Source organism: Papilio xuthus, unplaced genomic scaffold, assembly GCF_000836235.2.
Source record: "Papilio xuthus unplaced genomic scaffold, Pxut_1.1 DF827789.1, whole genome shotgun sequence".
Lineage (NCBI taxonomy): Eukaryota > Metazoa > Arthropoda > Insecta > Lepidoptera > Papilionidae > Papilio > Papilio xuthus.
Window position 1 is genome coordinate 1,260,567 of NW_013530860.1, and position 27,235 is coordinate 1,287,801.

General features: G+C 34.6%; 4 protein-coding genes across 8 annotated transcripts; 1 reads left to right on the forward strand and 3 right to left on the reverse strand.

Annotated features, from left to right (window-relative positions):
* The first annotated feature begins 192 nt into the window (after positions 1-192).
* On the forward strand, positions 193-10,904 carry PAN2 (PAN2-PAN3 deadenylation complex catalytic subunit PAN2). 4 transcript variants are annotated; one of them, XM_013308898.1, is made up of 21 exons: positions 193-392; positions 509-669; positions 866-1,035; positions 1,228-1,348; positions 1,557-1,756; positions 2,055-2,280; positions 2,565-2,701; positions 3,157-3,306; positions 3,584-3,680; positions 3,748-3,840; positions 4,154-4,270; positions 5,019-5,100; positions 5,693-5,847; positions 6,372-6,606; positions 6,773-6,912; positions 7,239-7,465; positions 7,853-7,934; positions 8,191-8,282; positions 8,646-8,757; positions 10,152-10,342; positions 10,573-10,904. In XM_013308898.1, the coding sequence occupies exons 1-21, from the start codon at positions 344-346 to the stop codon at positions 10,697-10,699; spliced, it is 2,964 nt and encodes a 987-aa protein (XP_013164352.1). In that variant the 5' UTR covers positions 193-343; the 3' UTR covers positions 10,700-10,904. The 4 variants fall into 4 exon arrangements, with proteins under 4 accessions (XP_013164352.1, XP_013164354.1, XP_013164355.1 ...); XM_013308900.1 differs by having other exon boundaries at positions 10,155-10,342; XM_013308901.1 differs by having other exon boundaries at positions 545-669.
* Positions 10,905-11,829: 925 nt separating this feature from the next.
* Positions 11,830-16,395, reverse strand: LOC106115431 (potassium/sodium hyperpolarization-activated cyclic nucleotide-gated channel 2). Its single transcript, XM_013308784.1, has 8 exons — positions 16,114-16,395; positions 15,507-15,678; positions 14,373-14,678; positions 13,821-14,022; positions 13,527-13,618; positions 13,217-13,402; positions 12,691-12,880; positions 11,830-12,275 (listed from the first exon to the last, which is right to left on the reverse strand). The coding sequence occupies exons 1-8, from the start codon at positions 16,320-16,322 to the stop codon at positions 11,950-11,952; spliced, it is 1,683 nt and encodes a 560-aa protein (XP_013164238.1). The 5' UTR covers positions 16,323-16,395; the 3' UTR covers positions 11,830-11,949.
* Positions 16,396-16,554: 159 nt separating this feature from the next.
* LOC106115433 (uncharacterized) lies at positions 16,555-19,092 on the reverse strand. The gene is made up of 4 exons (XM_013308786.1): positions 18,602-19,092; positions 17,738-17,888; positions 16,935-17,486; positions 16,555-16,689 (listed from the first exon to the last, which is right to left on the reverse strand). Exons 1-4 carry the CDS (start codon positions 18,990-18,992, stop codon positions 16,563-16,565), a joined length of 1,221 nt encoding a protein of 406 aa, XP_013164240.1. The 5' UTR covers positions 18,993-19,092; the 3' UTR covers positions 16,555-16,562.
* Positions 19,093-21,951: 2,859 nt separating this feature from the next.
* Positions 21,952-25,302, reverse strand: LOC106115438 (uncharacterized). Of its 2 annotated transcripts, XM_013308793.1 has the most exons (3): positions 24,236-25,302; positions 23,998-24,025; positions 22,268-22,350 (listed from the first exon to the last, which is right to left on the reverse strand). In XM_013308793.1, exons 1-2 carry the CDS (start codon positions 24,936-24,938, stop codon positions 24,009-24,011), a joined length of 720 nt encoding a protein of 239 aa, XP_013164247.1. In that variant the 5' UTR covers positions 24,939-25,302; the 3' UTR covers positions 22,268-22,350; positions 23,998-24,008. The 2 variants fall into 2 exon arrangements, with proteins under 2 accessions (XP_013164246.1, XP_013164247.1); XM_013308792.1 differs by lacking the exon at positions 23,998-24,025 and having other exon boundaries at positions 21,952-22,350.
* Between the last annotated feature and the right edge of the window lie 1,933 nt (positions 25,303-27,235).

A 27,235-nucleotide genomic window follows, 5' to 3' on the forward strand; every position in this document is an offset into this window, starting at 1 on the left:
TTTAGACCTTGGTTTGAAACATTACATCATATCTAGATATTTTATCTGTGCGTGATCTAATACAAACATTTTCATCTTCAAATGTGTTCTGTGGTCAAAATGCCTATGCGTGGTCTTTTGTTAGGGCAACACTTAAATGACGTATATCGATATACCGTTGTTTTGATAGATAGAATTTCACGCCATTCTTATTCCTAATTCCTATGGAAATATTAATAAATATAAATAAGTACTGAAATATTTGAAGTTTTAATTCTTTAATGGTTAAAAAATTAATATAAAGTTTGCCTGATATGTTAGCAACATAAACGATACAGTAAATCCAGGGTAATAATTCTCCATCATGGAATACTATTCGGATCATTGTTTGCAATCCGAACATCTGTTAAATGGTTAGTATATTATTAAAATATAGCGGAGATAATTTCGTTGAATGCCATAAGATATCGATTTTGTTTTTTACTCAAGAATTTAATATTATTTCTTTCCTGATGTTTTTTATGAGCAGATGAATATGCTAATGATTTTTCACAACAATTCCAAGTACCAACACAGGAAGGAGAATATGAATTGCGGAGTAGTGTTTTGGTGGATGGCGGGGATAGTTTTGGAGTCTCCGCTGTGGTGTTTGATAAACATGAAGAATTAATATGGATGGGAAATCAAGGGGTAAGTGAAACAGAATACCCATAAAAAAAGCATGATTATGTTTCCTCCAAATATATTTCATAATTACTGAATTTTTCAAACATACAATTCTAAATTGTTTTTGTGTGATTTTATCGGTATGAATCTGCACTTCAATTTTAACATTACTATGTTTTATCCTATTAATAAATAAAAATACATTGGTGTTATTTTTTAGGGCCATGTTACCTCATATTACGGTCCCACTATGCAGAAATATACATCATTCCATATTCATGAGTCGGAAGAAGTAAGGGACATAGTGACCGATGAAATAGGTATTTATGCATTGACGAAAACAACTCTCCGTCATCAAATACGTAGAGGGATACCAAAACATACTTACAGGTAAAAATAATTAAATCAGTATCATTACAGCATGTTTCTGAAGTAAAACTCTTTTATATGTAGTCATCCCTTTCAAAATCCTTGAAGAAAATAGTGATGACAATATAAAAGAGGAAAAATAACATTAATATGTCTTTCCATTCTAATTTATCTTTAGCTGCTAATCATCTTATATTTATTCTTTACTTACAGATCATTAAATATGATAGATATGCAATGTTTGTTGCAAGTCAATTCAACAAAACTTATGATGGGAGGTCATCAAAAGAAATTATTGGAGTTTGATATAGCAAAATTCACAGAAAATGTTATAGTAGGTTAATTTTTTTTCTAAATAAGTCAGCACTTAGCTACAGCACATTCGATGATGTGGTTTAAAGTTTGAATGTTTAGATGGATGTTGCTGAAATCTGGCATAGATGTAGAACATAACCTAGAAGACATAGGCTACTAATAATTTTTTTTTAATTTTAACATGGATAGAGTTTGGTAAAGGCTAGTATTTTTTATATTTATTCCAGCCTATAAAAGAAGAAGGTTGTGTAGTAATGCGCAGTGGCGGAGCTTCACTTTTGGCTTGCGGTAGCGCAAATGGACAAGTGTCACTTCGTGATCTTAGGACTCCAAAGGCTGCCGAACATACTTTCCGAGCTCATACTAATTTTTTGTCTGATATGGATATGCAAGGAGATCTGCTTATATCATGTGGATTCACAGAATCGTATGTATAAATAATATTCAACTTATTTTGTGTATTTTTGACATATGTTAAAATTTTAAGTTAAGTCTTATCTTCATTTTACATCATATTTTGTTTCAGTAACATTTAGAACGTAAAATTTATTGAAGAAATTTAGTAGCAATAGAAAATATGTTTAAAATATTATTTATTTGATCATATTTTAATAACTTTATGACAAAATACAGTCGAATAAATTGTTATAATCCATATTATTATGCCTTGAAGTATATGTTAAATTAAATTGCCAATATAATTATCAGTACCCAATCACTTTCAGAGCTGGAGGTGTTGTAGTAGCAGAGCCTTATGTAGTATTATGGGACTTACGTTGTCTGAAGCGCGGGTCTACAGTGGAACGAGCTAGGGTAATCAATACAGCAGCCGCACCATTGTTGCTGCATTTCCTGCCAGCGTTCTCTGGTCGTGCGGTGGCACTGTCAGGAGATGGACATGTCGCGTTGCTTCATGTTAATGCACCGGAGGAGAAGCAATCTATCTTCCAGGTATGGTATAAGTGGCTTCCGATTTTGTAATTTATTTACTTTTGCTGTGCATAAAGAATGTTACTTCTTACATCATTCAAGTATTTTCTCTTCACTGGGTAATGAAATACACACTTTATTTTCAATGAATTCGCCTAAATAGCGAAGGACATAGACATCCGCAATTACAATTGCGTTGTCTACCTTTAATAGGTGGAGACCCTTTCATCAAATCCACTTCTCTGTACTCATCCTTTCTTTATAAGAAATTGGAATGTTTAGTAAATCCTGTTTTATTACTAAAGGTGGATACTCAAAGCACTATGAGTGTAATGGATGTGTCAGCAACAAGCCAGGCTTTAGTGTTTGGTGATCAAGGAGGTCATCTGCATCTGTTCTCACCGCAGCAAAACAATGAACCACAGTTTAATAGCTTCTCAAGGTTAGTACAAAGATGTAAAGTTCTATAATAATTTAAATAGGTTTCCGTGATCTGAATTTTTAATGAAACAATTTAGAAATTTAATTTTGTTTATTTAAGTTGTGTTTTATAGATATTTTTAAATATAAATTAGTTTTGATATTTCTATATAAACTAGTGGTCAGCAAAGTCTATTTTTTGTGTTTACTATCAAAATTCAAATCTTACTAATATTATAAATGCGAATGTTTAGATGTATGGATGGATGTTTGTTTGAAGGTATCTCCGGAACGGCTCAAAGGATCTGGCTGAAATTTGGCACAGATGAAAAGCATAGTCTGAAAGAACACATAAGCTACTTATTAAGTTATTTATAAAATTTCGCGTGGACGGTGTCGCGGGCGACTGCTACAAAAAAAAATAGAACTTTGTTACTATGTTGTTTTTTTTATTAACCTTTTTTCATTAATTCACAGAGACACAGAATTCGCAGATCAATTACCAACTATGACGACCGCGAGTTTAAAAGACGAGAATTTCAAGTTTTCCTCAGTCAAATTGCCGTCATTGGCGGATGGTGCATGGTGTAACGAATTACCTCCGGAATTCTTCAATAAGGGTTACAGGTCAGATTTATTATAAAAACACCGATTTCCATACATGGATAGGTTATTCCGTAGAAATTATAGCTTCTATTCTGTTCCGTTTTGAATGTATCAACGCCAAAATGACGAAAATCAAATAGGTACAAAATATCACGGCTTATAGGCTGTAGCCTATCTGTTTAGTAGTATTTATGTAGTCAAAGTAGCTATGACGTCACCATTTCAATGAAAATTGCTTCATTTCTCTAAAATCTCGATGAATAAAATTAATTTAAATTATAAAAATAATCCAATTTAGAAAACCGAAGCCAATCGACCCCGAGGTACTTTCTACAATGAAGATGAAAGGACCTATTGGTTATGCTCCAAATCCGAAGACTACAAAAAGAAATGAGGTATATAAGAAAGAGATAGCTATAGGTTTCTTTATGTAGCTTTTAAACTAATTTATTTGTATTTCAGATGCCTTATACCTCAGATAGTTTGGAAGATTTGAGTGAGGATAAACAAAATGATAATTGCGGTACATTGCCCATTCCTGAGCATTACCAAAAGGTAGATAGATGAGTTAGTATTCAAAGACATATTATTATACATTTTTTTTATGTTAATTGCTATTTCTAGGAAAATGTTCTAGCAACTGCAAAAAAAAATTGTAACAATGCATGAAAATTATTATTAGTAATAAAAAAAAATATTGTTATTTTTAAAATCTTTTATTAATTCTAAAATATATTTTTTTAAAATAATCTTTGAAATTCTAATTTTTTACTCTATATTATGGTATAGCTGCTTAATCTTTGAAATTTTTGTTTCATAGATTATAAATTTTCGGATTTTTTTTTTTAAATTCTATCCTTTATTTTAGTTGGATCTCCATTACAATAAACACGGGTCGAACGAGGAGCTGGAAAACTATAACAAAACTAAATTACCTGGCTTAGAGGCTACAATACCTAATTCATATTGCAATCCAATGCTGCAGGTACATATATAATAAAATTGGCGTGTCTTTACTTATTGAAATAAAATAAAATCATATTTTGTCAATATGTTTGTCCGAGTACCTGTCTGTTAAAATTTGCGTATTTTCCGAGTAACCCCCGGGAGAAACTTAGAACACTTTTTTATTGTGCGCTGCTGCGTGCGCGCTATTAAGTCGCGAAAGAGTCGTAAGAGATTTTGCTGAAGGAAACCACGATTATGACTGACCAAACTTAAAATAATATTCTTCTAACAAACTAACGGCTATATATATTACAAGTTGGATTTACATAAGTAGATAAATAAAATTTTCAAAAAGGACGGACTGTATTAAGAGCCTAGATGTTTGAATGTAGAGGATGCGAGAGACCATCAGGACCGCGCCAAATTGAGGCCCTTGGTCTCTGCCCACCCCTTTGGGTTAGGCAACATACCAATACTACGTGACACAGTGTTTTTAGTTTTATCGACCCCTCCCTCCCACGGTGTCTAATTAAATTACTAGTGAATTATGTATTATGAAGAAAAACAAGTAACGAAGACGTGACTAAAATCTAAGCCCCACCCACCGCTCCTGTGAATGACCTTAGTATTTTAAAGACTCCGCCCCCTCCCCCACCCCACTAAACGGGTCACGTAGTATGGGTACGTTCCCTTACGGGCGTGAGATGTTATCGCTTAAAATTTATTTGATTAATATAACAAGGTTTTAGTGTAAATTTTAAACTTTGTTTCAACTTTCTAAACAGGTATTGTATTACATCCCGCCGTTAAAAGCGACTCTATTGGCGCACACTTGCGCTAAAGAGTTCTGTCTAAGTTGCGAATTAGGTGAGTTTATCATATTTTTATAATACATAGATTATATAGCAGTCTTTCCCAAAGCGGGCGATAACGCCCCCTTGTGAGCGCTGCAGGTCTCAAGTTGCGGGTTATAGTAAAAGTTTCGTTTAGAATTCTCCGTTAATAAACATATATAGGTCACAATAATTAATTAATTTAATTTGAAGTTATAATGGTTTTTAAATATGTGAAAATATGGTGGCACTAAAAAAATATTTATTCTCAAAGTGGGCAGTAGACAAAATAAGTTTGGGAACCACTGTAATATAGCATAGATTAGCCGTCACGTGTGACTACATCCGCGTGGGATTGAAAAAAACGTACTAAGTAGCCTATGCGTTCTTAAAAACTATGTTCTACATCTATGCCAAATTTTAGCGAGATCCATGCAACCGTTCTGGAGAAATCTTCAAACAAACATCCATCCATCGATCCAAACATTCGCATTTAAAATATTAGTAATATGTACGAATGTGAAAAAGGCCACAGCGGCAAATATAATTCTATAGTCTCTGCCTATCCCTCTAGGTTACTAGCGTTGTTGTGTAGTAGATATGGTATATTTAATGATCAATTCCAGGCTTCCTATTTCGCATGTTAGACACATCTAACGGCGTGGCATGTCAGGCCAACAACTTCCTGCGCGCGTTCCGCACTGTCCCCGAAGCAGCCGCGCTCGGTCTGATACTAACTGATACGACGGACTCCAGACCTGATTTAATAGCACTTATTCAGGTATATCTTTGTTTAGATCTAACGAAACATGTCGTACACAAGTGGATCACCTTGCCCCGTGACATACTACGACCAGATGACATGACACCCAATGACATCATAACTTAAAAGTTGTTGATGATAAAACTATGTTAAATACAAAAAATATATGACACCTATGTTGCTAGAGCGTCGGTGGCTCAGGGGTTAAGCACTTGACTTGTAATCTGCAGGTCTTGGGTTCGAATCCCTCCAACAATGTGTTTTTCAGTTTTTGATTAACAAATGTATATTTATCCGACCTTCTTAAGGTGAAGGAAAACATCGTGATGTTTAACATATCTGTGAAGAAATTTAAAGATATGTGTACCGGCCCGCACTGGGCCAGCGTGGTTGACTAAAGCCTAGTCCTTCTTAACTTAAGGTAGGCTCCGAGCCCTTCAATGAGAACGTATAGTGAGCTGATGATATTGAATATGACGTTACGAAAGTCGTTCTAAAATTATACAAAATTAACGAATATGTATCGATTTTTTTTTTTCTAGAGTTGGAATCGTTTTATCTTGCATCAAATACATTCAGAAATATTAGAAACTCGTAAGAAAGAGAAAGAAATGGCAAAACTAAGTAAAACAAGTCCACCTAGATGTCGTTTGAATGCTAAGATGCAAGCGGTTTTAAACGGGCCATACAAGGATGCATTCCAATATACTAAATTAGACTTTATTGCTGATTACGATAATGACGAAAATAATACAGACACATTGAAGCTAAAAGAAGGTTTGTCAAATATCCAGACTTTTAAATTTAAGCCTAAAATATCCTAACCTTAAGATAATTTAGTCCGTTCCTAAGATATTTTTTGGTCCTTCGATTTCTATAGTTTTAATTTCACGGACAAAAAAGGTGTATTTTCTTATTTATTAAGTTAATAATGTATTTTCAGTTAAAAACGGAATTGACCAAATAAAACTCAGTGAGACATATCCAAACAATCGTTCTGTTGAACGCGAGGAGTCCGAGATCTCTCAGTTGTTTGCGATTGGTAGACATCAGCTAAATCGATGTCTCAAATGCAACAAAGAGGTAAGTATCTATAAGCTTATTTTCATACATACACATACACAAACTACGAAATAATTCTGTCAACTTGTAAGATAAGTTCATATTAACATGCCATATGGCTTGCTGTGTTGATGTTATTTCAAAATTTACCACAGACATCTGATCCGGTCAGATTAGAGTTGTTTTTTAGTATTTTTGTCAGAAAATATGGAAAATACACCACCTAATAAATGACGTAATATCATCCGACATTCATTTTTCAACTTAAGGGAAGCCAGTTAAGTTTCGCACAAGTTTAAGTAAATTAGTGACATAAGAACTAAAGTTAGAATGAACGACGTGAATAGGAGGAGCGCGAGTCAGTGACGCTGGCGTGCCTGCTGCAGTACGGGGAGACCCGGCCGGCGGGCGCACCGGGCGCGGGGGGTGTGGTGGGTGCAGGGGGTGCGGTGGGTGCGGGCGGTGGGTTCGCGGAGCTGGTGCAGGCGTCACTGTCTGCGCGGCGCAGTACCCCCGCCTGGTGCGACGCCTGCTCGCGGTTCACGCCCACAGCGCAGCGCGGACGACTCACCAGGTCATAATAAATAACTGTTTTTAAGATTTGTAATTAAAAAAAACTGATGGACACTCCAGGGGTAAGGACAAATCGGATGAAACCTCACTCGATAAAATCGGTTCAGGTGTTTAGGTTCTAGACAGTCACAAATACATACATACATTCCAAGTGAAAAAAAATCGTACATAAACTCTCTTGTTAGTCGCATAAAAACTAAAAGACCCGACTCGTTAATGATAATACGGGAATATGTTTGACACTTCTACTCTTCAAAATGGCCGATGTTTCTCTTGTGCTGTGAGAAAAATTGTCTATTTAATATATTTATTGTAAGAATCATTTAAAAGGAAAATCTAAAGGACAATTTAATTAAATATTAATTAATTGTTGTACGGTTTCTTTCAGATTACCACCGATATTGGCTATCAACTGTGGCGGAGTGACTCCTCATGAGAAAGCTTATTGGTCAAAAGGATTAATAAAAGAGGTAAAAATGATTATAATACAAATGTGTGTACTTATAGTATAACTAGCTTTCACCCGCGACTACGTCTGCGCGAAATAAAAAAAAAAATAATACCCTATGTGTTCTTCCAGACTATGTTCTACATCTATGCCAAATTTCAGTGTAATCCATGCAGCCTTTCTGGAGATTACTTGTAACAAACATCCATCCATTTATCCAAAAAATCGCATTTATAATATTGGTAAGATTTATAGTTTATTATATTTGAAACTTTCAGGTGGACGCTTCTAAAAAAAACGGAACCAGCAAGCCGTGTCGTTACGGATCGCACTGCGCACGCGCCGGCTGCAGATTTAAACATCCGGACAAGTAAATCATTTTTCTATTTAAAACTATGTGTTTACGAAATGTTTTGGCTGCGCACAATACGTTTGATTCAAACTAGCTATCGCCTGTGACTCTGTTCGCGCGGATTAAAAAAAAACTTAGTAGCCTATGTGTTCTTCCAGACTATGTTCTTTAGGTATGCCGAATTTCAGCGAGATCCATGCAGACGTTCTAGAGATACCTTCAAACAAATATCCATCCATCGATCCAAACATTCGCATTTATAATATAAGTAAGAAATAAGTAAGATAGACAAGAAACAAATTAAAAAAATATTTTTTTTATAGTATGGTATTAGAGACAAAAATTGTTGTAATTTGTGATCGTTGATCTATATTTTCCCAGACCTACATCATCTCAAAGTGGCAACAAGAGTCCGCAGGAAGGTAACTGTGTGTTGCCACATCACCTCGTGATCAGACAGCAATCAGATGGCGATGTTGCCATTAATGACAAGGTAATATATTCATGTATTTATTATACACTATTTAAATCATCATAGGTACCCACCCCGTTCTATTAGTCTTAATAAAATAAAAAAACAGATTTTGCTGGAAAACCTTTAGCCATTTCTTGGCTTGACAATGTCAAAGGTGACTTTTTTGCAACTTTGTGAATCCCCCATTTTCATATGTAACGTTTAAATTGTCAGATATTAGAATTATAGACTTTTCTGTATGTAATTAACTCACGCTGTCTTAATCTGACTGTTTAGAGCTTTTTTAACATGAGATTTTTTTTACTTAATATCTGCCTAAACACACGGTCCTATATGGAGTTCAATTATGGTGGTACTACTTGATTGGGTGCAACGTTCCCCCCTTATATTTAACTGACGCGCTCTAGTTATATTAGGGAAGCCGAAGCGGGGATTTTTGGATTTACTCGAGCGTGGCAGTTATACAAAAGGGACCTTGCATCCAAACAAGTACTACCACTAATGAAACGTTCCATATAGAGCCGCGTTTTTAGAGTAGCCGATCAAAATATTAAGTAAAAAAAAACTTGTTATTTGAAGCGCGTTAGATTTAAGTAGGTAGAGTTAATTACAATCAACTAAAGTCCACATTTCGCATTTTAGGTTGCTTGGAAATCTCGAGATAGCGTTTTCTTCTTTGCAATTTTGTGACTCTGATATGTCTTTGTGTGCCATGCGAATTGAAAAGTAGACATTTCTGTATGCAGTTAACACAGCCTGTCTCAAACAGACACGCTAGACATGGGTTTCTGAGATCAAAATCGCCGTTTAATACATATTGTTTTCTCTGTTTTGTCAAAAATAACAGGGATGACATTACATTAATTAGACAACAGCAACCGATCAAGCCGAGGTTCGGCCTCTCGGGCATCCTTGAATCGGAATGCTAAACGCGTATTGAGTGACAGCCATGCCGAGGTCCCCTCTCGGGGGCCCTTAAGCCTCGTCAATCCATGGAGTGTCCATCGAAGCGACCTAAGAGCTCGGCGGCCTCCCAATCCGGTAATAACGAAGTAACGGCCCGAGCCGAGGTTCCTGAGGGAGCCCTAGAGCTTAGTTACTCTTAAACGAGGTGTAGGCTAAGTGTCATCTGCGCTCGGCCACCTCAAGCCTAGTGAAGCTGTAAATACCTCCTCAAGGCGAACACTGGCAATTCAGTCACAAAAGAAGTTATGATATCTTTTATACAATTTTTTTTTGTCTCAGAAATCATGTTTCATCTATGGTATATATCATGGTAGGAGTACTCGATTGGGTGCAATGTTGCCCCCTTATGTTTAACTGCCACGCTCGCGTAAATCCAAATATCCCGGCTTCGGCTAGAAAAATCTCAAAAGCAATGTACGAAGTACAATTTGAAGCTTTATTTCTAGAAGGATTTAAACACGGAAATAAACCGTCTAGAAGTAAACAAGCAGAAGAAAAAGTTCAAGATACGTTCAGAAGAAGAGTACACTCTGTCCGCCGCGGTTGTGTGCGTGGAAGACAACCCTAAGAATTTAGTCGCGTACATACAAGTCAACATGGAAAATGAACCTAAATGGTATCTTTTTAACGACTTAAGGTGATTATTTTTCGTTTTATTTTTTTTCTAGCGATCATTATCGGAGTACGTAAGTTATGTAATTTTGTTTTATTTTTATTTTTCATTGAATTTTCTTAAATCATATTATAGGAGGCTATTAGTTCTGCTATAAACATACATTTGTCCATATTTTGTTGTGATCGTTTTTTTTTTGGTGTTTTAAGGTCTATATATAAAAATAAACATCTGTTTACCTTAATTATTTCCAGTATTGTTCCCGTAAGCGCAGATGAGGTGGTGGAATACAGTGCATGGTGGAAATCCCCCTGCGTATTGTTCTATACCGCCGCGCGCGCACGTTACCGCCCCCCCACCGACACTAGCCACGCCCCCTAACGGCGGCTCTCACTCTCTTACACTATACCCATCTCTCTCATTCTCTTCGAAGAACAGAGATAGCATTAGTGTTTGTCTTTAAGCGAATTAAAACGTCGCATTAGACTCATATTAAAACAAGTTGTGCCAGCGACTTCGTTCGCGTGTTATATTGTCTTTGGGTAGCATTTTAATTACTTAGGCTAATTATATAACTTAAACTTATAAAATATTATGACAAATATATTAACTTTAAAAATATTCACTTAAATCTCATATATTCTAATAAATAGTTTTATCCCCTATTCCCTATTATGCACCTTTGAGGGTGAAATTTATATATATCAAATTAAGAGCCTAAAAAATAAGTTTCAAGCTTCTAATTGTAAAAATTACGATACTTCCGTATAAATATCCACCCCCACTTTTAACCCCTTACACCCCTTTTTTTCATTTAAATCGTAGTTATATATATCGTAGTAGTTTAAGTAATTTTGACACAAAAAATGTGCACGAATCTAAAATTATCTTGTGTGTGAGAGAAATAGAGCGAGATAGAAAACATTATTTGTATAAGGTTATAAAAATTGAATAAACTTTTCTTGTGTATGAAAGAGACAAGTAGATATAGAATAAGGCTTTATCAATACGATTGTGTCTCCATTAAATTATTAATTTAAGGAGTTATTCCACTAAATTTAAGATAATGTTGCTAGTTATAAAATTTTGTCTCTGGTGTTTGTGAAATTTTGATTTACGTTTATTATTATATTATTAAAAATTAAGTTCATTTAACTATAACAACTTTGTCGATTATTTTTCCACGATTTATCTATAATTAAATTTATAATCGTAATAATTTCCATTAAATAAAATGTTTGAACCGATTTCTTCTCCATTTTGTTACCTTTTTATTAATAATAATTAAACTATTACTTATTTAAATAAAAAATCTTATTTTAATACTAATCTGTATTTCATTTCGGTTCCTTTCCTTAACATTGTGGTGAGTTTTTCTACGATTTAGTTTCATACTAGCGGTCGAGCGACTTCGTAAGCGCAGAATTGTAAAAAATCATATATCCAGTTCAGCTGTACCGTAGATTAAGCAAAAACAGACAAAAATATTTAGAGATAAAAAAAACTTGATGTCACATGCAGACACTCCAACGTTTATTAATATATATAGATCATAGTATTTGCGAATGTTGGAAGTACTGAATGATATCCATATTTATGTATCCATATTAACAAATTGAAATTATAATTAATTACATGTTTTCATAATTGTGAAGCATCTTACTCTCCGCCTTATGATGTTCGTCTAACACTTGAGTTCTTTCTAATCTGCTTGCCGCAACTTTCTCAATCTCTTCATAAACAGTTGGATAGCAAGCTATTGTACTATCAAAGTCTTCTTTATTCAATTTAAATAGTTCACAATTGGTGACAGCTACAGCAGTAGCTGTTCGTAGTTTGTGTTTCATTGTTAGAGCAATGTCCCCGAAGAAATCTCCATCTTCTAAATGACACACTTCCCTACCAGATTCAGAGTAGATCGCGACTGTACCTTTGTCAATAAAGAACATACAGTCACCTGGGAAAGTGGAAAAATACTTTAATATAAGTCTCTTTTTCACAATCATTCTTTCAATTACCTACATAAATATTAGCTTTTCTCCGCGACTTCCTTAGCGTGAAATCAAAGAAAACTAAGCAAGTAGCTTATGTGTTCCTCCCGTCTATGTATATCATGTTTATATGTACTGGAGATACGTAATAATAAAAATCCAACTATCCACCCATCTAAATTTTTACGATTTTAAGATGCATACTGAAATTTGCTAATCTTGCTTCTACATGACTAATAATAAAACGCGACTAAACATGATCGTCGTTTAACTATAACTTCAGCAATCCCTTAACATAGTTTTGTCACAGTAAATAATGTAGGTCATGTGGCAGTAAATTTAGCAGCTATTCTAATTAATTTGATTTAAATTATTGTTTACCAATTGTATTTATCTTCATTATAACATCGCCTGCAATAAATAACACCATCTGTAATCTCAAGCCCACTTCCAACAGCAGAGCTCGGGGTATATGCTTCAGAAAGGCCACATCTCTCATCAACTGACGACCACTGTACATTATCAAGTCTTCACGCAACTGCCCAGACACACAAGACATCATGCGAGACTCCTATAAAATAATATTACTCATCTAACGTACTCCAAATGACATCAAATAGAAAAAACAACTGACTGTCTTTTACGTTGGAGAAGATTACGACTCGTATGAAATGTCAAAATTGCTTAAGCTCATGGCCATAATGGTAGGGAAATCCTTACGGAAACCTACGATAATCTTTTGTTTTTCAAGCAAAATCTCAAAAGTAGCTTTAAGGCCTATGTAATAGCCAGCTACTAAATTTTCGTGGTACTAGCATCGTCGGTCGCCATTAGACAATATTCTATTAAAATCCAGAATTTTTGTGAATAGGATTATGATTTTACAATACTATGTTCTAAAACTTACAACAAAGAAGTGAGACTGGAACCGTAGAGAGTAGAACTTGATGATTTTCTTCTTGATGTTTGAGGGATACTTCCTCTGGTTCATGTATGTTTCTATTTGCTGCTGCATCATGAAGTACTTGGCTCGCGCGGACTCAGACCCGAAGAGTGCAATTATGTATTTGAAAGCGCAGTGTAAAACTATAATCTGCAAGTTTTTTGGCAATCGAAGCCCACGTTAAAAATGTCGGTGAAAAACCAAAATTCTCAGCACAATACTAGTAATTAGGTTGGTAAAATAAAAATAAAGCTCCATAATATTCCAATATTACCTTAGCAATTACCCAGGCCACTATAAAAAAGTTTTCAAAACATCCTTCGGTTTTTAAAAGATTCAAGTTAGCGTTGCCTCGTAACATGCCCACTGAACATAAAGAAAAACATCAAATACAAAAGAAAACAAAGATAAACATTTAATGCTAACTATTCAGACTGATCGAACCAGTCGAGTCACCCAAAATTCTAACCAAACAACCATAGAAAAGAACTATGGCAGTTAGAAAATATCAATCCCTTTCCAATCCTGTGTTTTAATCAAAATTGTTATTTTGTAAAACTATACTCACCAGCTCTATCAAAAGAATAAACAAATCTCGTTGTCGATGTTTGATTCCATAGTTTTCCTATCGACAACCATGAACAATTTCTTGGATGTACCGGCGTATAGCATTGTTCTTGCATATACTCCACCATAAATTGGAAATACACGTTCCACGTCAAATATGACAAAATAAATAGACTCGATTCTACTAGAGTCCGTGATAGGATCTGAAAATAAATGCCTCAACAGTTATAAACTAGAGAATAGTATAGTGGACCATCATAAATTCTTTTTCATGCTAGTTCTTGTTAAAGTCTTCGTAAACTGTAATCAAAGAGATTTTTTTCCTTTTATCTGTTTTATTTGCCTTATAAGATACTTAATTTTATGTTCTATGGATTTTAAACAAACTTTAAAATTGCTACTTATAAAAAGAAACATAGAAGCCAATTTTACCGAAAATTTGTGGAGTATGTCTTAAAATTCACATCAACATTTCTCCTCATAAAATTGCAAATGCTTGCAAATACAACCAAATTGTGTTTGTGAGAAGTTCTATACATAAAAAGATACTAACCCCGATTTTCAGTACCGTGACCAAATTCTTCACGTACATATAAAGAGTCAGCATTCTTAATATCTTCAGAGATCCCAACACAAGGCAGACTACAACGTTGCGAGTTTCGTAGAACAAATCCAGACAAGTCAAAGATGACGTCACATCAACGAGGAGCCAAGTGCAAGCGTACTTCCTAGCGATCTTCCTAAGATCTAACACTACTCGTTGACAAGTATTGCCTTCTATATAGCCGGTGAAAAAATTAAAGAAAACATTGAAGATATAGAAGAAATCTAAAGCCTTGACTGCAGTACTAAAGTAATCCTGGAACAGAAAAATATTGTCAAATCAATGGACCAAATGAAATAGTACAATTTAATTCATCTCCGGAACGGTTCAAAGGATCTTGATAAAATTTGCCACAGATGTAGAGCAAACTGTGAAGGAACACATAGTCTACTAATTAAGTTTTTTTTTATATTCCACACGGACGGAGTCGCGGGCGACAGCTAGTAACGCAATATTTTGCGTCAACACGATTCATTGTGGTAGCAACATCCACCGCATTTGTACTACAAACAAGTTCGTTGCGTACATTGTAATTTGTGGACCTAACTAAATATTCAAAACATAGGGGTTTTGTTCGCTGCGGTACATCGTGACGAATAATACTGCTCGCTGATTTGTTTTACGGCGAGTGTTTCAAATATAAATGTAAATTCAATCTATAAAAATTTGTTTCAAAAACTTTGTTGACACAGTTGCATAGTTTGGGATTTACACGTTTTTGTGCATCGATATTTTAATTTACCTCTCCATCTTGGAGGTCTCAAGTTAATTCTTCTAGTTTCTATTAGATCATTTATTTCTACATAAGAGTTTTTCGGATTACAGTCATAATACATATTTGTCGGATTCAAATGACATTGAATCGGCTTTAGTAAGATCACACGTCGTCTTTTCGGAATTCAGTGGGCCTAGCAGGAAAATTTACAACAAGTTCGTATCGATATCGCCAAAATTTGTACGAGATTTTGCAGCGCCCCTATCGGATGGATAGTTGACCGAGAAATCTTATACAAATGTCAATATAAATACTTTCTCGCACACTTTCATTCTAGGCCCACAGAACATCTTAGTAGAGATACTTACGTGTACGTTAGGTTCAGTTCTACTGATCAAAACAGCAATGCCGATGTTAGACAACAGCATGATAACAACAAATAAAGCTTCCAGCCACAGTCGCACCCTGCTATACGGATGGATGGAGAACGGATAATGCTTGAACTGTCGTTGTCTTTCCATACATAAAGCTGCGTAAGACCTTGAAAAAACGTTTCAAAAAACTAACTTTGGATATACTATACTATAGGTACTACATATGAGCGTCGATGGCTCAGGTGGATGCACTTATAATCTGCAGCCATGTATTAATGTAATTTCGATTTACATATGTACATTTATCCGACGTTCTTATGGTGAAGGTCATCATTATGATGCATCCTGTACGTATTTGCGAAGAAATTTTACGATATGTGTGAAAGCAACTCGCTAACCAAGTCATCCTTAGAATAGGGTAGGCACCGAGCCCCTCAGTGGGGACGTATACTGGGCTGATGGTAACTCCCATCCCCACTGAGGGACTCGAGACTACCATATGTTAGGGATGATGAGGCCTGAGTGAAGCATGCTGGTCCCGTGCGAATTACTTGGCTTCCCAGTTAGGAATCTTTAAAATTTCATACATATCACAATTTACCTGAACATATTTTTGGCTCTGACGTCTCCGGCGTGCACCGATATAAGGTTAAGAATAAATTTCCTAAAACGACTGCAATGTATTTCGTAAGTGGATATCTTGTCTGGTGGAAGGCAACACTTATGTCCTTGGAAGTAACTGTGCGAAGCATCCGCTTTCATCTCGCCTTCGGTTGCTTCGTAAACCTTAGAATATCTTGAAATAAACATTATTTACTAAATACTTAATTAAATCTTTGCTTCGTTATAAACAATCTTCTTATGAATTATAGGAACTTATTAGGAATTTTCTTTTTTTTAATTTCCTGTCACACCATGTTTTTTTTTTTTCACTACGATTATGTTAAAGAGGTTGTCTCAAAAGTATTTGAAATGATAAGTACTATTTTGTTGCTTTGTTTTAAATTTATGGACTTTTTCAAATGAAAAATATTTTTTCCTGGCACACTTTTATTGATTTAACAAATTCCATGAAATTATATTTCGTTTTCCTAATTTCCAAAAGTCAGCGCAGGATTTTGAGCAAAAGTTTGCATTCAATACCACATCTTCCGTGTTGTCGATGAGTATAATTTTTCTGTAAATAAGAAAAATTATAAAAAAAAACACGGCAGTATAAATCTTACCAATAATATTATTGCGAAACTTTACATGGATTGATTTGTTTGTAGGTATCTCCAGAACGGCTGCATGGATTTCGCTGAAATTTGGCTAGATTTAGAATATAGTCTGGAAGAACACATAGGCTACTAATTAAGTTTTTTTTAATTCAGAACAGATGGAGTCGCGGTAAACAGCTAGTAGTTATAATATTATACTTACTCTATACAAAATTCGTAGATAACATAATCAAAAATTGGTTTCTTGCAGTACGCGTTATCACATTTAGAAATAGGTCCACTGGACAGTTCATTTTTGATGAAATACGGTAAAAATGAATATAATTTTTCTATTATATCTTTGGGTACGTAATAACTTCTTTCTATTTTTGTGTATTCAATGCAATTTGCTGGTTCCATTTCATTTTTACTCAGAGAAACTGTTTCAATATTTTTATTAATTTCAAAATTATCAAAAGTTTTTTCGAGATTAGACAAAGCATCATAGCTTTTATTATTGTTTAAGTAATAACTATTTCTATCTGAATATATACTAAAATATGTTGTATATTGTTTGACGGCTGTTGAAATCATTTGATAGGCGACTCTTTTAGTAAGTTCGTAGAGACTTGGTGGCGAGGGACATCCAGTTTCAACAATATTGTTATATTGAGGACAGGAAATATCAATCTCATATTCCCCGCATTCCTGGTGTATTGTTAAGCGAAATGTCCTATCCTTTGAAACTTGTCGGTTCTCAGTTATCTTCAAACATCTGGAAGGGTAATTTACTTTCAGCATAAATGTGGTAAGGTAAGGTACACCAGTAGGGTCAGTCCTAACAAGAGATGGATGGAAGCGTAAAGAGTGACACGATTAACAAAGGAGTTACTGACGACTGGGATGACGGAAGATAGATTGATCTGGAGGACGAAAACTGGTACGCCCACCTTACATTGATGGGATAAGGTCAGGGAGATGATGGTTTATTTTGACATGCTTTATATTCTATTCATTTCCACTTACCCCATGTTAAGACTTCTTGTTTGTTGGTCACGAAACATGTGATACCAAAGCGAATACGGTATAGTCGTCAGATCAGGATTTCGCCAGAATTTAAACTCGCAGTGGAAATAATTGTAAACGGGTCTTTGTGGCAACCACTGCAACTTGTTATCTGGTGAAAGAAACGATATTTAATTAAATGTATAAAATGAAGTTGCTTTTCATGGCCTCTTTTTAAATGCTAACTCAGTTTGAGAAGATTCTTGACTGAACTCCAGTCCAGCTCACGGACGCATTGTTTGGTGTAATACACCAAACAATGCGGGAACTACACTAGACAATGGTAAGACAAGGTAAGGCTGTTATTTCGCTATTAATAAAATAAAAAAAAATACAAGTTATATTTTTTTATTTTATCTGGATCACAACACTGTTACGAAAGACGCATTACCGTGTAAATCACGAAAGCTCAAAGTTCGACCAAATCTAATGAGGAAACATAAAAATTGATATAGCACAAGCAATGCTACAGCAGCTAAAACTGGGTCTTCTCAATTTTACGAGCGACACGAAACTACGAAATCAAAAGCCAAACTGTAGTGTTACTAATTATAGATTGACTCTCGTTGATAAAACTACATTTCCTAGAAATTGTTACGCAAAAATGTCTGACCAAAACAATTATTTACTTAATCAACATTCCGAAAATTAAAGGTACATATAGTTACTCGGTAATGTAAAGAAAGGGTCTTGACAGACAGACGGACGGACAACAAAGCAATCCTATAAGGGTTCCGTTTTTTTCCTATGATATACGGAACCCTAAAAATAATTAAAAAAATCCCTTTCTATTACTAAACACGAATAATTTATTTTATAGATTACCACAAACCGAAAGATAGCGTAGCGATCTTAGCTCTGCGATCCTCAATGGCAGGTTCCGAAGCTCGTTCTCATCCAGTATGAGGAACTTGAGTTCCCTAAGTTCCCCGATCTCGTCGGGAACCCCCCGCAATCGGTTCCCGCTCACATCCAGACACTTGAGCCGTCGCAACTGAGAGATCTCTCGAGGCAGTTCCGTAATATCGTTCCCGCTTAAATACAAACTTTCCAGGTTCCGTAGTTTACCAATATCGTTCGGTACACGCGATATTAGATTCTCCTTTAAATAAATATCTGTTACTTCACCTTCCTCGCCCCTTAAGTGCTCTATTGGAAATTTCGTGAATCCCCTATAATTCCAGTGGAGTACGGTGCTAGATTTTTCGCAATCCATTTTTAATGATCCAATCAGATTTCGCTCTCGGAGTAAATATGTCAAGAAATATTTTTATTTAATTTATTATAACTGTATTTTATTTAACATTCGTTAACTATCTGAATGTTATTTAAATAAATTAAATGGCACTCGATATAAATATTAAGCACTTTTAATTATTATAATTTTACATTTTTTTTTGAATATATCATTGAAATTTAAACCCAACATTTATCACAATGTTTTTTTTTAAATATCACGATTTTATATTTTAATCATAGATACGAGCTTTTCATATTCCCGTCCGTTGTAAACTGAATCGTTATAACACGTACGGGCGAACGCGGATTATTTTTAAACAGGAACAAGGTCTTTCATTTGCCCAATATTTATAATTAGATTGCGAGGAGACGAGAGATTTTCAATTTATATATATAAAAATTGTTTCTTCTACCTGGCAAGACCAGTCTTAAAAAACATATCGTCATCCCTGTCATTATCTTTGACAAAATTGAGATAACAATATATTTTAAATGGATATTTTGGTAAAAGAAAAGCCAAACGCATCATGTAGGTCAACACTAAATAACGCTTTTATTTAGCACTCGCCGAAACATTTTATTGTTTGTGTAAAATATTTACCGCAAACATATCGGGAACTAATATCAGGAGTGATGCACCGCCTCGTTGGCGGACGTCCAAATAACTCGAGAGCATTTACACTATACGGATAAACAATCAGAATACAGAATTTCAACAGTGGTAGAGCCCGCTTTAACATCTTCGCACGAATTGGCCCGGCTCGCCCGGTGAAATACCACGACCACACAGAAGACAGGCGTGAAGTGGAAGCAATTCCGTGTTTCGTCTGATGAGTGTGCGTCCCGGAGGCCTTATTTAGTCCTCCTTCCCTTCCCATACTTTTTCTTATAAGGAAAGGATAGGAAGTGGAAGTGGACTTTCCGGATGAGAGGATGCATGGGAAGGGAAGATATTTTCTTTCTGTGCATCCTCTCCTCCGTCGATTAAAGGTAGACAACGCATATGCAATTGCGTATGTCTATGGGCAACGGTCACTTCGCTATTTCAACGATTTCAGGCGGCCGCTCGCTCATTTGCCAACTTATGATATAAAAAAATACTTGTAAATAGGAAATGTGATTTTGTTTTAGTGCTTTAACAGCCACGCAAGTGCTGACTTTATCTAATTGGAGAGAAAGTTTGGATGATGTTTCTTATCAGGTAATTCCAGAACAGCTCAAGTGATTTGTACTGTACATTTCTTCAAATGATATCATTTGAATAAAGTGGTATAAACACTTTCGCCAAATGCAATTTTAGGGGAAAGTTAAAAAAAGTTATCAGTTAAAAATATTTAATTTCATGAAAGATTATTACAATGTAAAATATTAATTTAATTTAAGACATATTTAGTTATAAATGCAGTAAAAAAGTGAAGTACAATGAGGTACAGAGAAAAACGTCGACAAGCATATTCCCAACGACTTAACTACAAGAAGAAAAATTAGGACATCGTTAGTGAAGTTCTATATAATACATAGTCGTGTATTCGATAGAAATGAGAAATAATCATTTATTTAAACACTACAAATTTCCATAGACAATGAACGACATCAGTCAGAGAAATCAGTCAATTTCTGATTTCTATTAAATTAGACTATCTCTTGGCGTGACATACGTACAAAATATATTCTCATCTCTATTTTTTGAAAGAAAATTACAGAGATAGCAATATGCTTTCGTACTATGAATACTACTTCACTGACGCTGCCTTTAAAAACACATTTAAATGTAAAAAAAACACACACATTAAACATCACTAACAATAAATCAGACTTTGAAATTTATTATCATTAGGTAAAGTTTCCACTGTCATAAAACATGTATAGAAACATTTGCAACAACTTCTTTAAGGCGATCAGTTACAATATGTTTTCTCCAAATCCTTTAGCAGTGGTGACTCATATTTAGGATGTAAAACAAAACACTAACTTATCAATAACGACCTCAAGGTCACGTCAAGAGGCCAAGGTTCATCTGTACGTGAATGTAAGTGTATAAGCAAACCCACTCTTATCTGACCCATCAGATTAAGGTAACATTCTTACGTTACCTTAATCTGATGGGTCAGATAAAACAAAATGCAGTGTCGCCATCAACCATAATAGACCTCAGTTGGCGTATGACAGTTATAGACAAGGAGTCGACATTTTAAACGACCACAAACGTTATTAGTCATCAATCATTCCCTACACTACGCTTCGAATTGCTTCCATTGAAATATTGCTATAGACACAATAGAACTGATGCTTTTAACATTCTTTTATCAGTAAAGTAATTAATACCAACATAAACAGGTAACAAATCAAGTTCAGTTAAGTGATTGTAGCAATATACAAAATGATCCTATAAGGGTACCGTTTTCGTCCTTTCGAGGTATGGAACCCTAATAAGATACATTTTAAACATGAGTATAACCTATCTATATTTATCAAATCATAATTTATAAGTTAATAAAACAGTGAAGTTCATGTTCTCAACATATTATGTCAACAACAAAACGTAATAAATATTTAATTTGGAAAAGTATTTGCCTATGTCTTGTCTATTTATAAGTATGAAAAAACAATGTAGATATACGTAAATCATATACGATTATAGTAGAATATTAAACTGACTAGATTCGATTAAAAAGTTTATTGACTAGGAATAAAAATACTGCTTTAAAATGTATCATAAATTCTATCCGATAAAAACAATTTAAAGCTAAAAAACATTTGATAGTTAAAATGCACAAAGTGACGTAAAAATGTTTAAAAATATTGAATACTCGTTAAAAATTATCCTATTTATATAATTTCACGAATATTATAAATAACATTGTCAATAATACTTTTTACTAAGTATTTAAAACTTGATTTCAATATAAAAAGAGAAAATTCATTGTATCGTATTAAAATATTTCGTGATATATTCGAAAAATGTGAAATATAAATTTTGTAACTTTTCATTGAATTTCGTTGAAGAAGTGCGTATACATTGAATTTCAACTGTCAACACGTGTTTAGGAACAGCATTGTTATCTCTTTTATACCCAAGAAGAATGAAAGGGATAGCAATATTGTAGAACAGATGTTACAGTGAAGACTCATCGTATTGAATATTGACATGAAAAGTACAGTGCAAAAAATTGTTTAATATCTACGTAAGATGCGCACTCGACGTCTCTTCTTATTCCCCTCATCATCACTGTCAAAAGACGCCTGTCGGCTGCTCAGCATCAATGCTTGAATCTCAGGGTTCAAAGGTAACACGGGGAATGAAGATCGTCGCACCATCGGCACTGGTCTGCCACCTGAAACATAACCAAATTTGTTGCAGATTTAGAATCAAGTACGGTCACTATCAAGATAATTTTCTGCGGAATCTAATCTTCACAAATCTTTACTCCTTATATTTGTAGCTTTACATAGAAATTAAAAACGATACCATTTACTCGTATTATAACCAAACATGTCAAGCTAAACTATTTTTAATCGCAGTTATAAAGAATGAATCATAATAGTTGCGTCAATTTTTTTGACTAAATCTTACCCTAATACGCTTATAACCTGAAGCTATACAATATGAAGAAGCCTGGTTAGTGTTAGTGTAACAGACACACGAAAATAAAGTCTAGAGCTTGGTCTAGCAATGCTAGGATGGTACTATTTGATACAAACCTCAAGCAAAACTAAAATGTTTTACCTTTGAAATCCGAAATAGTACATAGGTGTAGTAGGTTCGGCCTTTTTTGTCGTTCACTCAAAGAGTTTATGCATGTATGATTTGGATGTAATCTATTTGGTACAATTAATACTAAATTAAGAGCACCCGTGGCTCAGGGGTCAAACACTTGACTTGCAATCTGGAGGTACGTGGTTCGAATCCCGCCATGTACAAATGTGTTTTTCGATTTCCGATTTACATATGTACATTTATCCGACGTTCGTACGGCGAAGGAAAACATCGTGATGCAACCTGCACATATCAGAGAAGAAATTCAAAGATATGTGTGAAGTCAACCAACCCGCACTTGGCCAGCGTGGTTGACTATGGCCTAATCACCCTTAACTTAGGGTAGGCTCCGAGTCCCTCGGTGGGGACGTATAGTAAACTGATGATGATGAATACTAAATTAATAGCCTTTGTTTACACGTTTCTATAATGCTATTAGGTAAATAGATTTGTTAAAGAAAATTATTTTTGCAAAAGCTAATTAAAGGGGATCTAAATATTCACACATACGTTAAATCCGACTTAAGCGGTAGAAATGTATGTGACTAGTTGGCTACGTAATTGCATGGACGCATTAGAAGCTTGTGATTAGCAGCTCGGAATCTCTAATGATTAATGAGCTGTAAAATCTGTTGATAATACAGTAATTGATGGTCAGGCTAGATATTAATTAATTCGCAGCTCGGAATTTGCGGGATCGTATAATACAAGATGGGGTCAAAAAAAGCTAAATGACAATTCATTAAGTATCGTTAAGTTTTAGTGATAATGTAATGCTGTACTTAGGGTAGACTCCGAGCCCCGCGGTGGGGACGTATAGTGAGCTGATGATGATGATAAATGCCATAATAATTCCGCGTTATTTTTAAAACGATACGACTAAATGCGGATAGACTAGAAGATCGGTAGCAGAATCTGGAAAAATGCAAAAAACCGTTCCTTGAAGATAATAGGAATATCAAGTAGCGAAATTTTTGTCAATTTATTCGGTTTTATGACTGAATAAAAATCTGTTAACTCAAGAACATATAATTAACATCGGAGAAGGCTTAACCGACGATTGATTTGATTCTTTACTTAAATTTGTATTGAAATTATAAATAAAAACTTAGTGCATGTTAAAAACTACTCATTACTACGAAGGATTTCATGCATTTGCTACAATCTAACTAAAATAAAGTATACAATATAAATAAATAGAAAAAGTGTTAAAAGATAAAATTACCTTAGTCTTTTTCATTCATCAGACAGGCCTTGATTAATAAAACAGATAATTTAAATCAATAGCAGAAGAGATAGTAAAAGAAGTACTTAACATTGACATTCACATTTTATTAAATTTAATTAACATTAAAATTGAAAAGTATGAAAGTTCGATTATAAGAAAAAACGTTTGCAAAGGATTAATTCACAATTATGGTGCTGTCACATTTAAAATGCAATTAAAATATTTAAATACGTACCAAATAGTTTTACAACGGATTGTCTTTTAATAGGATTTGCTTCAGAAACTGGTGTGTCAACAGACGCCGGCGCAGAAGATTCTCCTGGGCCTTTCTTATCACTTAGGTAAGAGTTGATAGATTCACCTCTCTTGTAAGGGACACGACGGGTTGCATTCTTACTTCCTCCTTTGTCGTCCGACACTGCCGTTTCTGAAATCTGAAATAGCTGGAGACTAAACTTGCTAGATTCTCTTCTCAATGTCTTCTTGTTAGCAAACTCCGCTAAAGAATGCCTTCGTCCACCGTCAGGGTTTAATTTCATTCTCGCTCTCTCTTCTTCTTTTGCTTTAAGTACATCTAGTACAGCATTTAAAATTAAGATGATAAGAAATGTAGTAATTCCTATAGCTGTGAGGGTATTGTTCTCAGGTTCCATATTTTCTTTGTTTTCTTTTTTAGTTTTCTTTCCTTTTACTAATGGTTTTTCCGTGAACACTTGCAACGCACCGCACGCATCTTTCACAATCAATGGAATGCTCTTTGTCTTCAAAACAGGTTTTGCTTCAGATTTGTTCTCAATTATTTCTGGCGCAAACTTAATCGTTTTCCTGTCATCCACCACGTCCTTGTTCCCGTTGTGTGTCATGAACCACATGTTAACGCAGTAAAAACAGTAAAATAATAATGAGAAAATGAAAAACAATATCTTACGTTCGTTCATGTTTACATCGCAGAAGCGCTGATTTGTTTTGACAGTGCGCGGCTGGTAGTCTTCTCCTGAATACGTCAATCGACGTATCGTATGGTATTGGGAGCAATTGTAACGTATTCGCACTGATTTTCTATTTTTCCTTCTTCTGATTTATTTATTGTGATACCGAGTGCGCAGTGTTTGTGATACGTCAGGTCTTAATTTGCGGATGGCGGCCACTATCCCGTGCGCATGTGCGGCTTTCGGCCGGGTCGGGTCGTGTTCGATGTAGTGGCTTCTGTCAGTACACGTCTGCACACAACTATGATAGCAACAGTTTAGGAAAACATGATACTGAATAGCAAATGGATATGTTTATAAACAAAACAACTAATTTGTATCCCCTTTATGTACTTAATTCTCGTAATTTTCGATAAAAGACACTGTTTTATTGAAAATTGTGGATTCAAGTCATTGATGCTCACAGTAATTGATTTTTATTTCAATCAACAGTTCCACTTTAGCGCCTCTTCGTTATCCATATATTATCTTGTATGTTACTAATGGAAATGCGTACTTTTAGACATTATTAGTTAGAATCCTTTGGCGCGAATGCCGCGATTTCGTTACCAAGTCATGTGTCAGATTGGTTAGTGAGGGGACATAAACGTTGATATATTAATAAGGCTAGTGTTGCGTTGATACACTGGTACAGTGTCGGATTTTCTTCCTAACAGTACTTACACATACATATATCAAAAACTCTTATGTATAAGTTGACGGACATTTCTTAAGTAGTAATCAAATATACTTAATACACACTGAACTATTACAACACCGAATTTAATTTATTAAAAAAAAACTGACGCGGTAAACACACGAAACAGGAATGACTGTACATTGAATAGCCTCACGTCATATAATTTCTTATCAAGAGATGGTGTCACTGTACATTGTTTGTCAAGATTACTTTTATTTAGATACCCTCGTTTGACGTGACATGTAAGGGCAATTCACAGTAAGCGGATACAATAGCGACTTGTCGGGGTTCTAACACGGATGCGGATCCACGTTTCGACGTCCCCGATATAGTGTGTACCAAAACTGTTTTTATTTGATATTTTTTAAATGTGCTGCCAGTATCTATCTGTATCCGCTCTATGAGTTGCGTCTAAATATCTACAGATATTAATTTCCTGTTGTTGTCGAAATTGATAATAATTTATTATGCTATATACTTTCTAAATTACCAAAGTTGATTTGACTAACATATATTAATCGTACTAGGTGTCAACTGGACTCTGTCTGCTTGGTATTAAAAAAAAAACTTACCTAATATCCTATGTGCTCCTCCAGACTTTGTTCTACACATGTGCCAATTTACAGCAAGATACGTAGAACCCAAATATACCTTCTAACATCCATCCATTCATAGATTAAAGCTTTCGCATTTATAACATTAGTAAGATATGTATATTTACAAGAAAAATGTAGCGATTTATAACTATATATGTTATCGAGTGGACATTAAATCATATTATAAAAAATATTAAATTATAGTTTAAATTATAATTAGAAGAAAAAATCAATGAAATAGTAAAATATAGACGTTTTCGTATTCTTGTCACAAAAAACTTACAAATACCAGCATAAAGATTTATATCCGTAATCAATTTTTTTTGTCCCAAAGGCAATTCCATTCTTATCGTTCGCAAAGTCGGAAATAAGCGAAAAAAGGGATCATCTCTAAATGTTTTGGGACGTAACGATGAAGATTTGCGAATTTATTTAGCTCGTAAGGATCCAGGATCAATTCTATTGTTTTCCCTTATTAGATAGATATAACAAATAGACGTCGATGTATAGAGAAACTGAAAATTGATAATTTTCAAGTAATGCTTTGCAATAGTAGTTTTCTCTTAAGAAAACTCGTGGTGTAAGGCGCCTGTTTAATTTTCGTAGCAATATTGTCTATTAGCATTTGCCCGCCATGTTTTTTTTTAATCTAAGATAAATTTCAGCAAAACCTATTAATCTGTTCTGAACCATTCGCATTTAAAATATTAGTGAGATTATATTGTGCCCGTGGAATCACTCCTATGTGAAAAAGGTAAAACCAAATTAGGATAGATAACTAGGTTTTAAAAAATTAGAATTTTACTATTTAATAATTTACAATAAAAAAAGCTAGAATTTTCGCTTAGCAAACCATCCTTACATACATTTTATGATAAAAATTATTTTCTTTAAAAAGGTGACTAAAATAAGCCTTTTGTATCAATTGTCACTTTCATTAAGATAATGCATAGGTGCACGCTTGAGTGACA

Bases quoted from the DNA above. Each gene is read 5' to 3' on its own strand.
- LOC106115438 (XM_013308792.1), bottom strand. From the start codon at position 24,938: ATGAACGAACGTAAGATATTGTTTTTCATTTTCTCATTATTATTTTAC. The intron at 22,351-24,235 runs GTACGTATTTAA...GTTATGTTTCAG, and splicing joins ATCCGTTGTAAAACTATTTG to GTGGCAGACCAGTGCCGATG.
- PAN2 (XM_013308898.1), top strand. From the start codon at position 344: ATGGAATACTATTCGGATCATTGTTTGCAATCCGAACATCTGTTAAAT. The intron at 3,841-4,153 runs GTAGATAGATGA...CCTTTATTTTAG, and splicing joins TTCCTGAGCATTACCAAAAG to TTGGATCTCCATTACAATAA. The intron at 7,935-8,190 runs GTAAAAATGATT...TGAAACTTTCAG, and splicing joins CAAAAGGATTAATAAAAGAG to GTGGACGCTTCTAAAAAAAA.
- LOC106115433 (XM_013308786.1), bottom strand. From the start codon at position 18,992: ATGGATTGCGAAAAATCTAGCACCGTACTCCACTGGAATTATAGGGGA. The intron at 17,487-17,737 runs GTAAGTGGAAAT...TTACCCTTCCAG, and splicing joins ACAAGAAGTCTTAACATGGG to ATGTTTGAAGATAACTGAGA. The intron at 16,690-16,934 runs GTAAGTATAATA...TCTTATTTACAG, and splicing joins ATCTACGAATTTTGTATAGA to AAAAATTATACTCATCGACA.
- LOC106115431 (XM_013308784.1), bottom strand. From the start codon at position 16,322: ATGTTTATTTCAAGATATTCTAAGGTTTACGAAGCAACCGAAGGCGAG. The intron at 13,403-13,526 runs GTAATATTGGAA...AAAAACTTGCAG, and splicing joins TGGCCTGGGTAATTGCTAAG to ATTATAGTTTTACACTGCGC. The intron at 12,881-13,216 runs GTAAGTTTTAGA...ATTATTTTATAG, and splicing joins TCCAGTCTCACTTCTTTGTT to GAGTCTCGCATGATGTCTTG.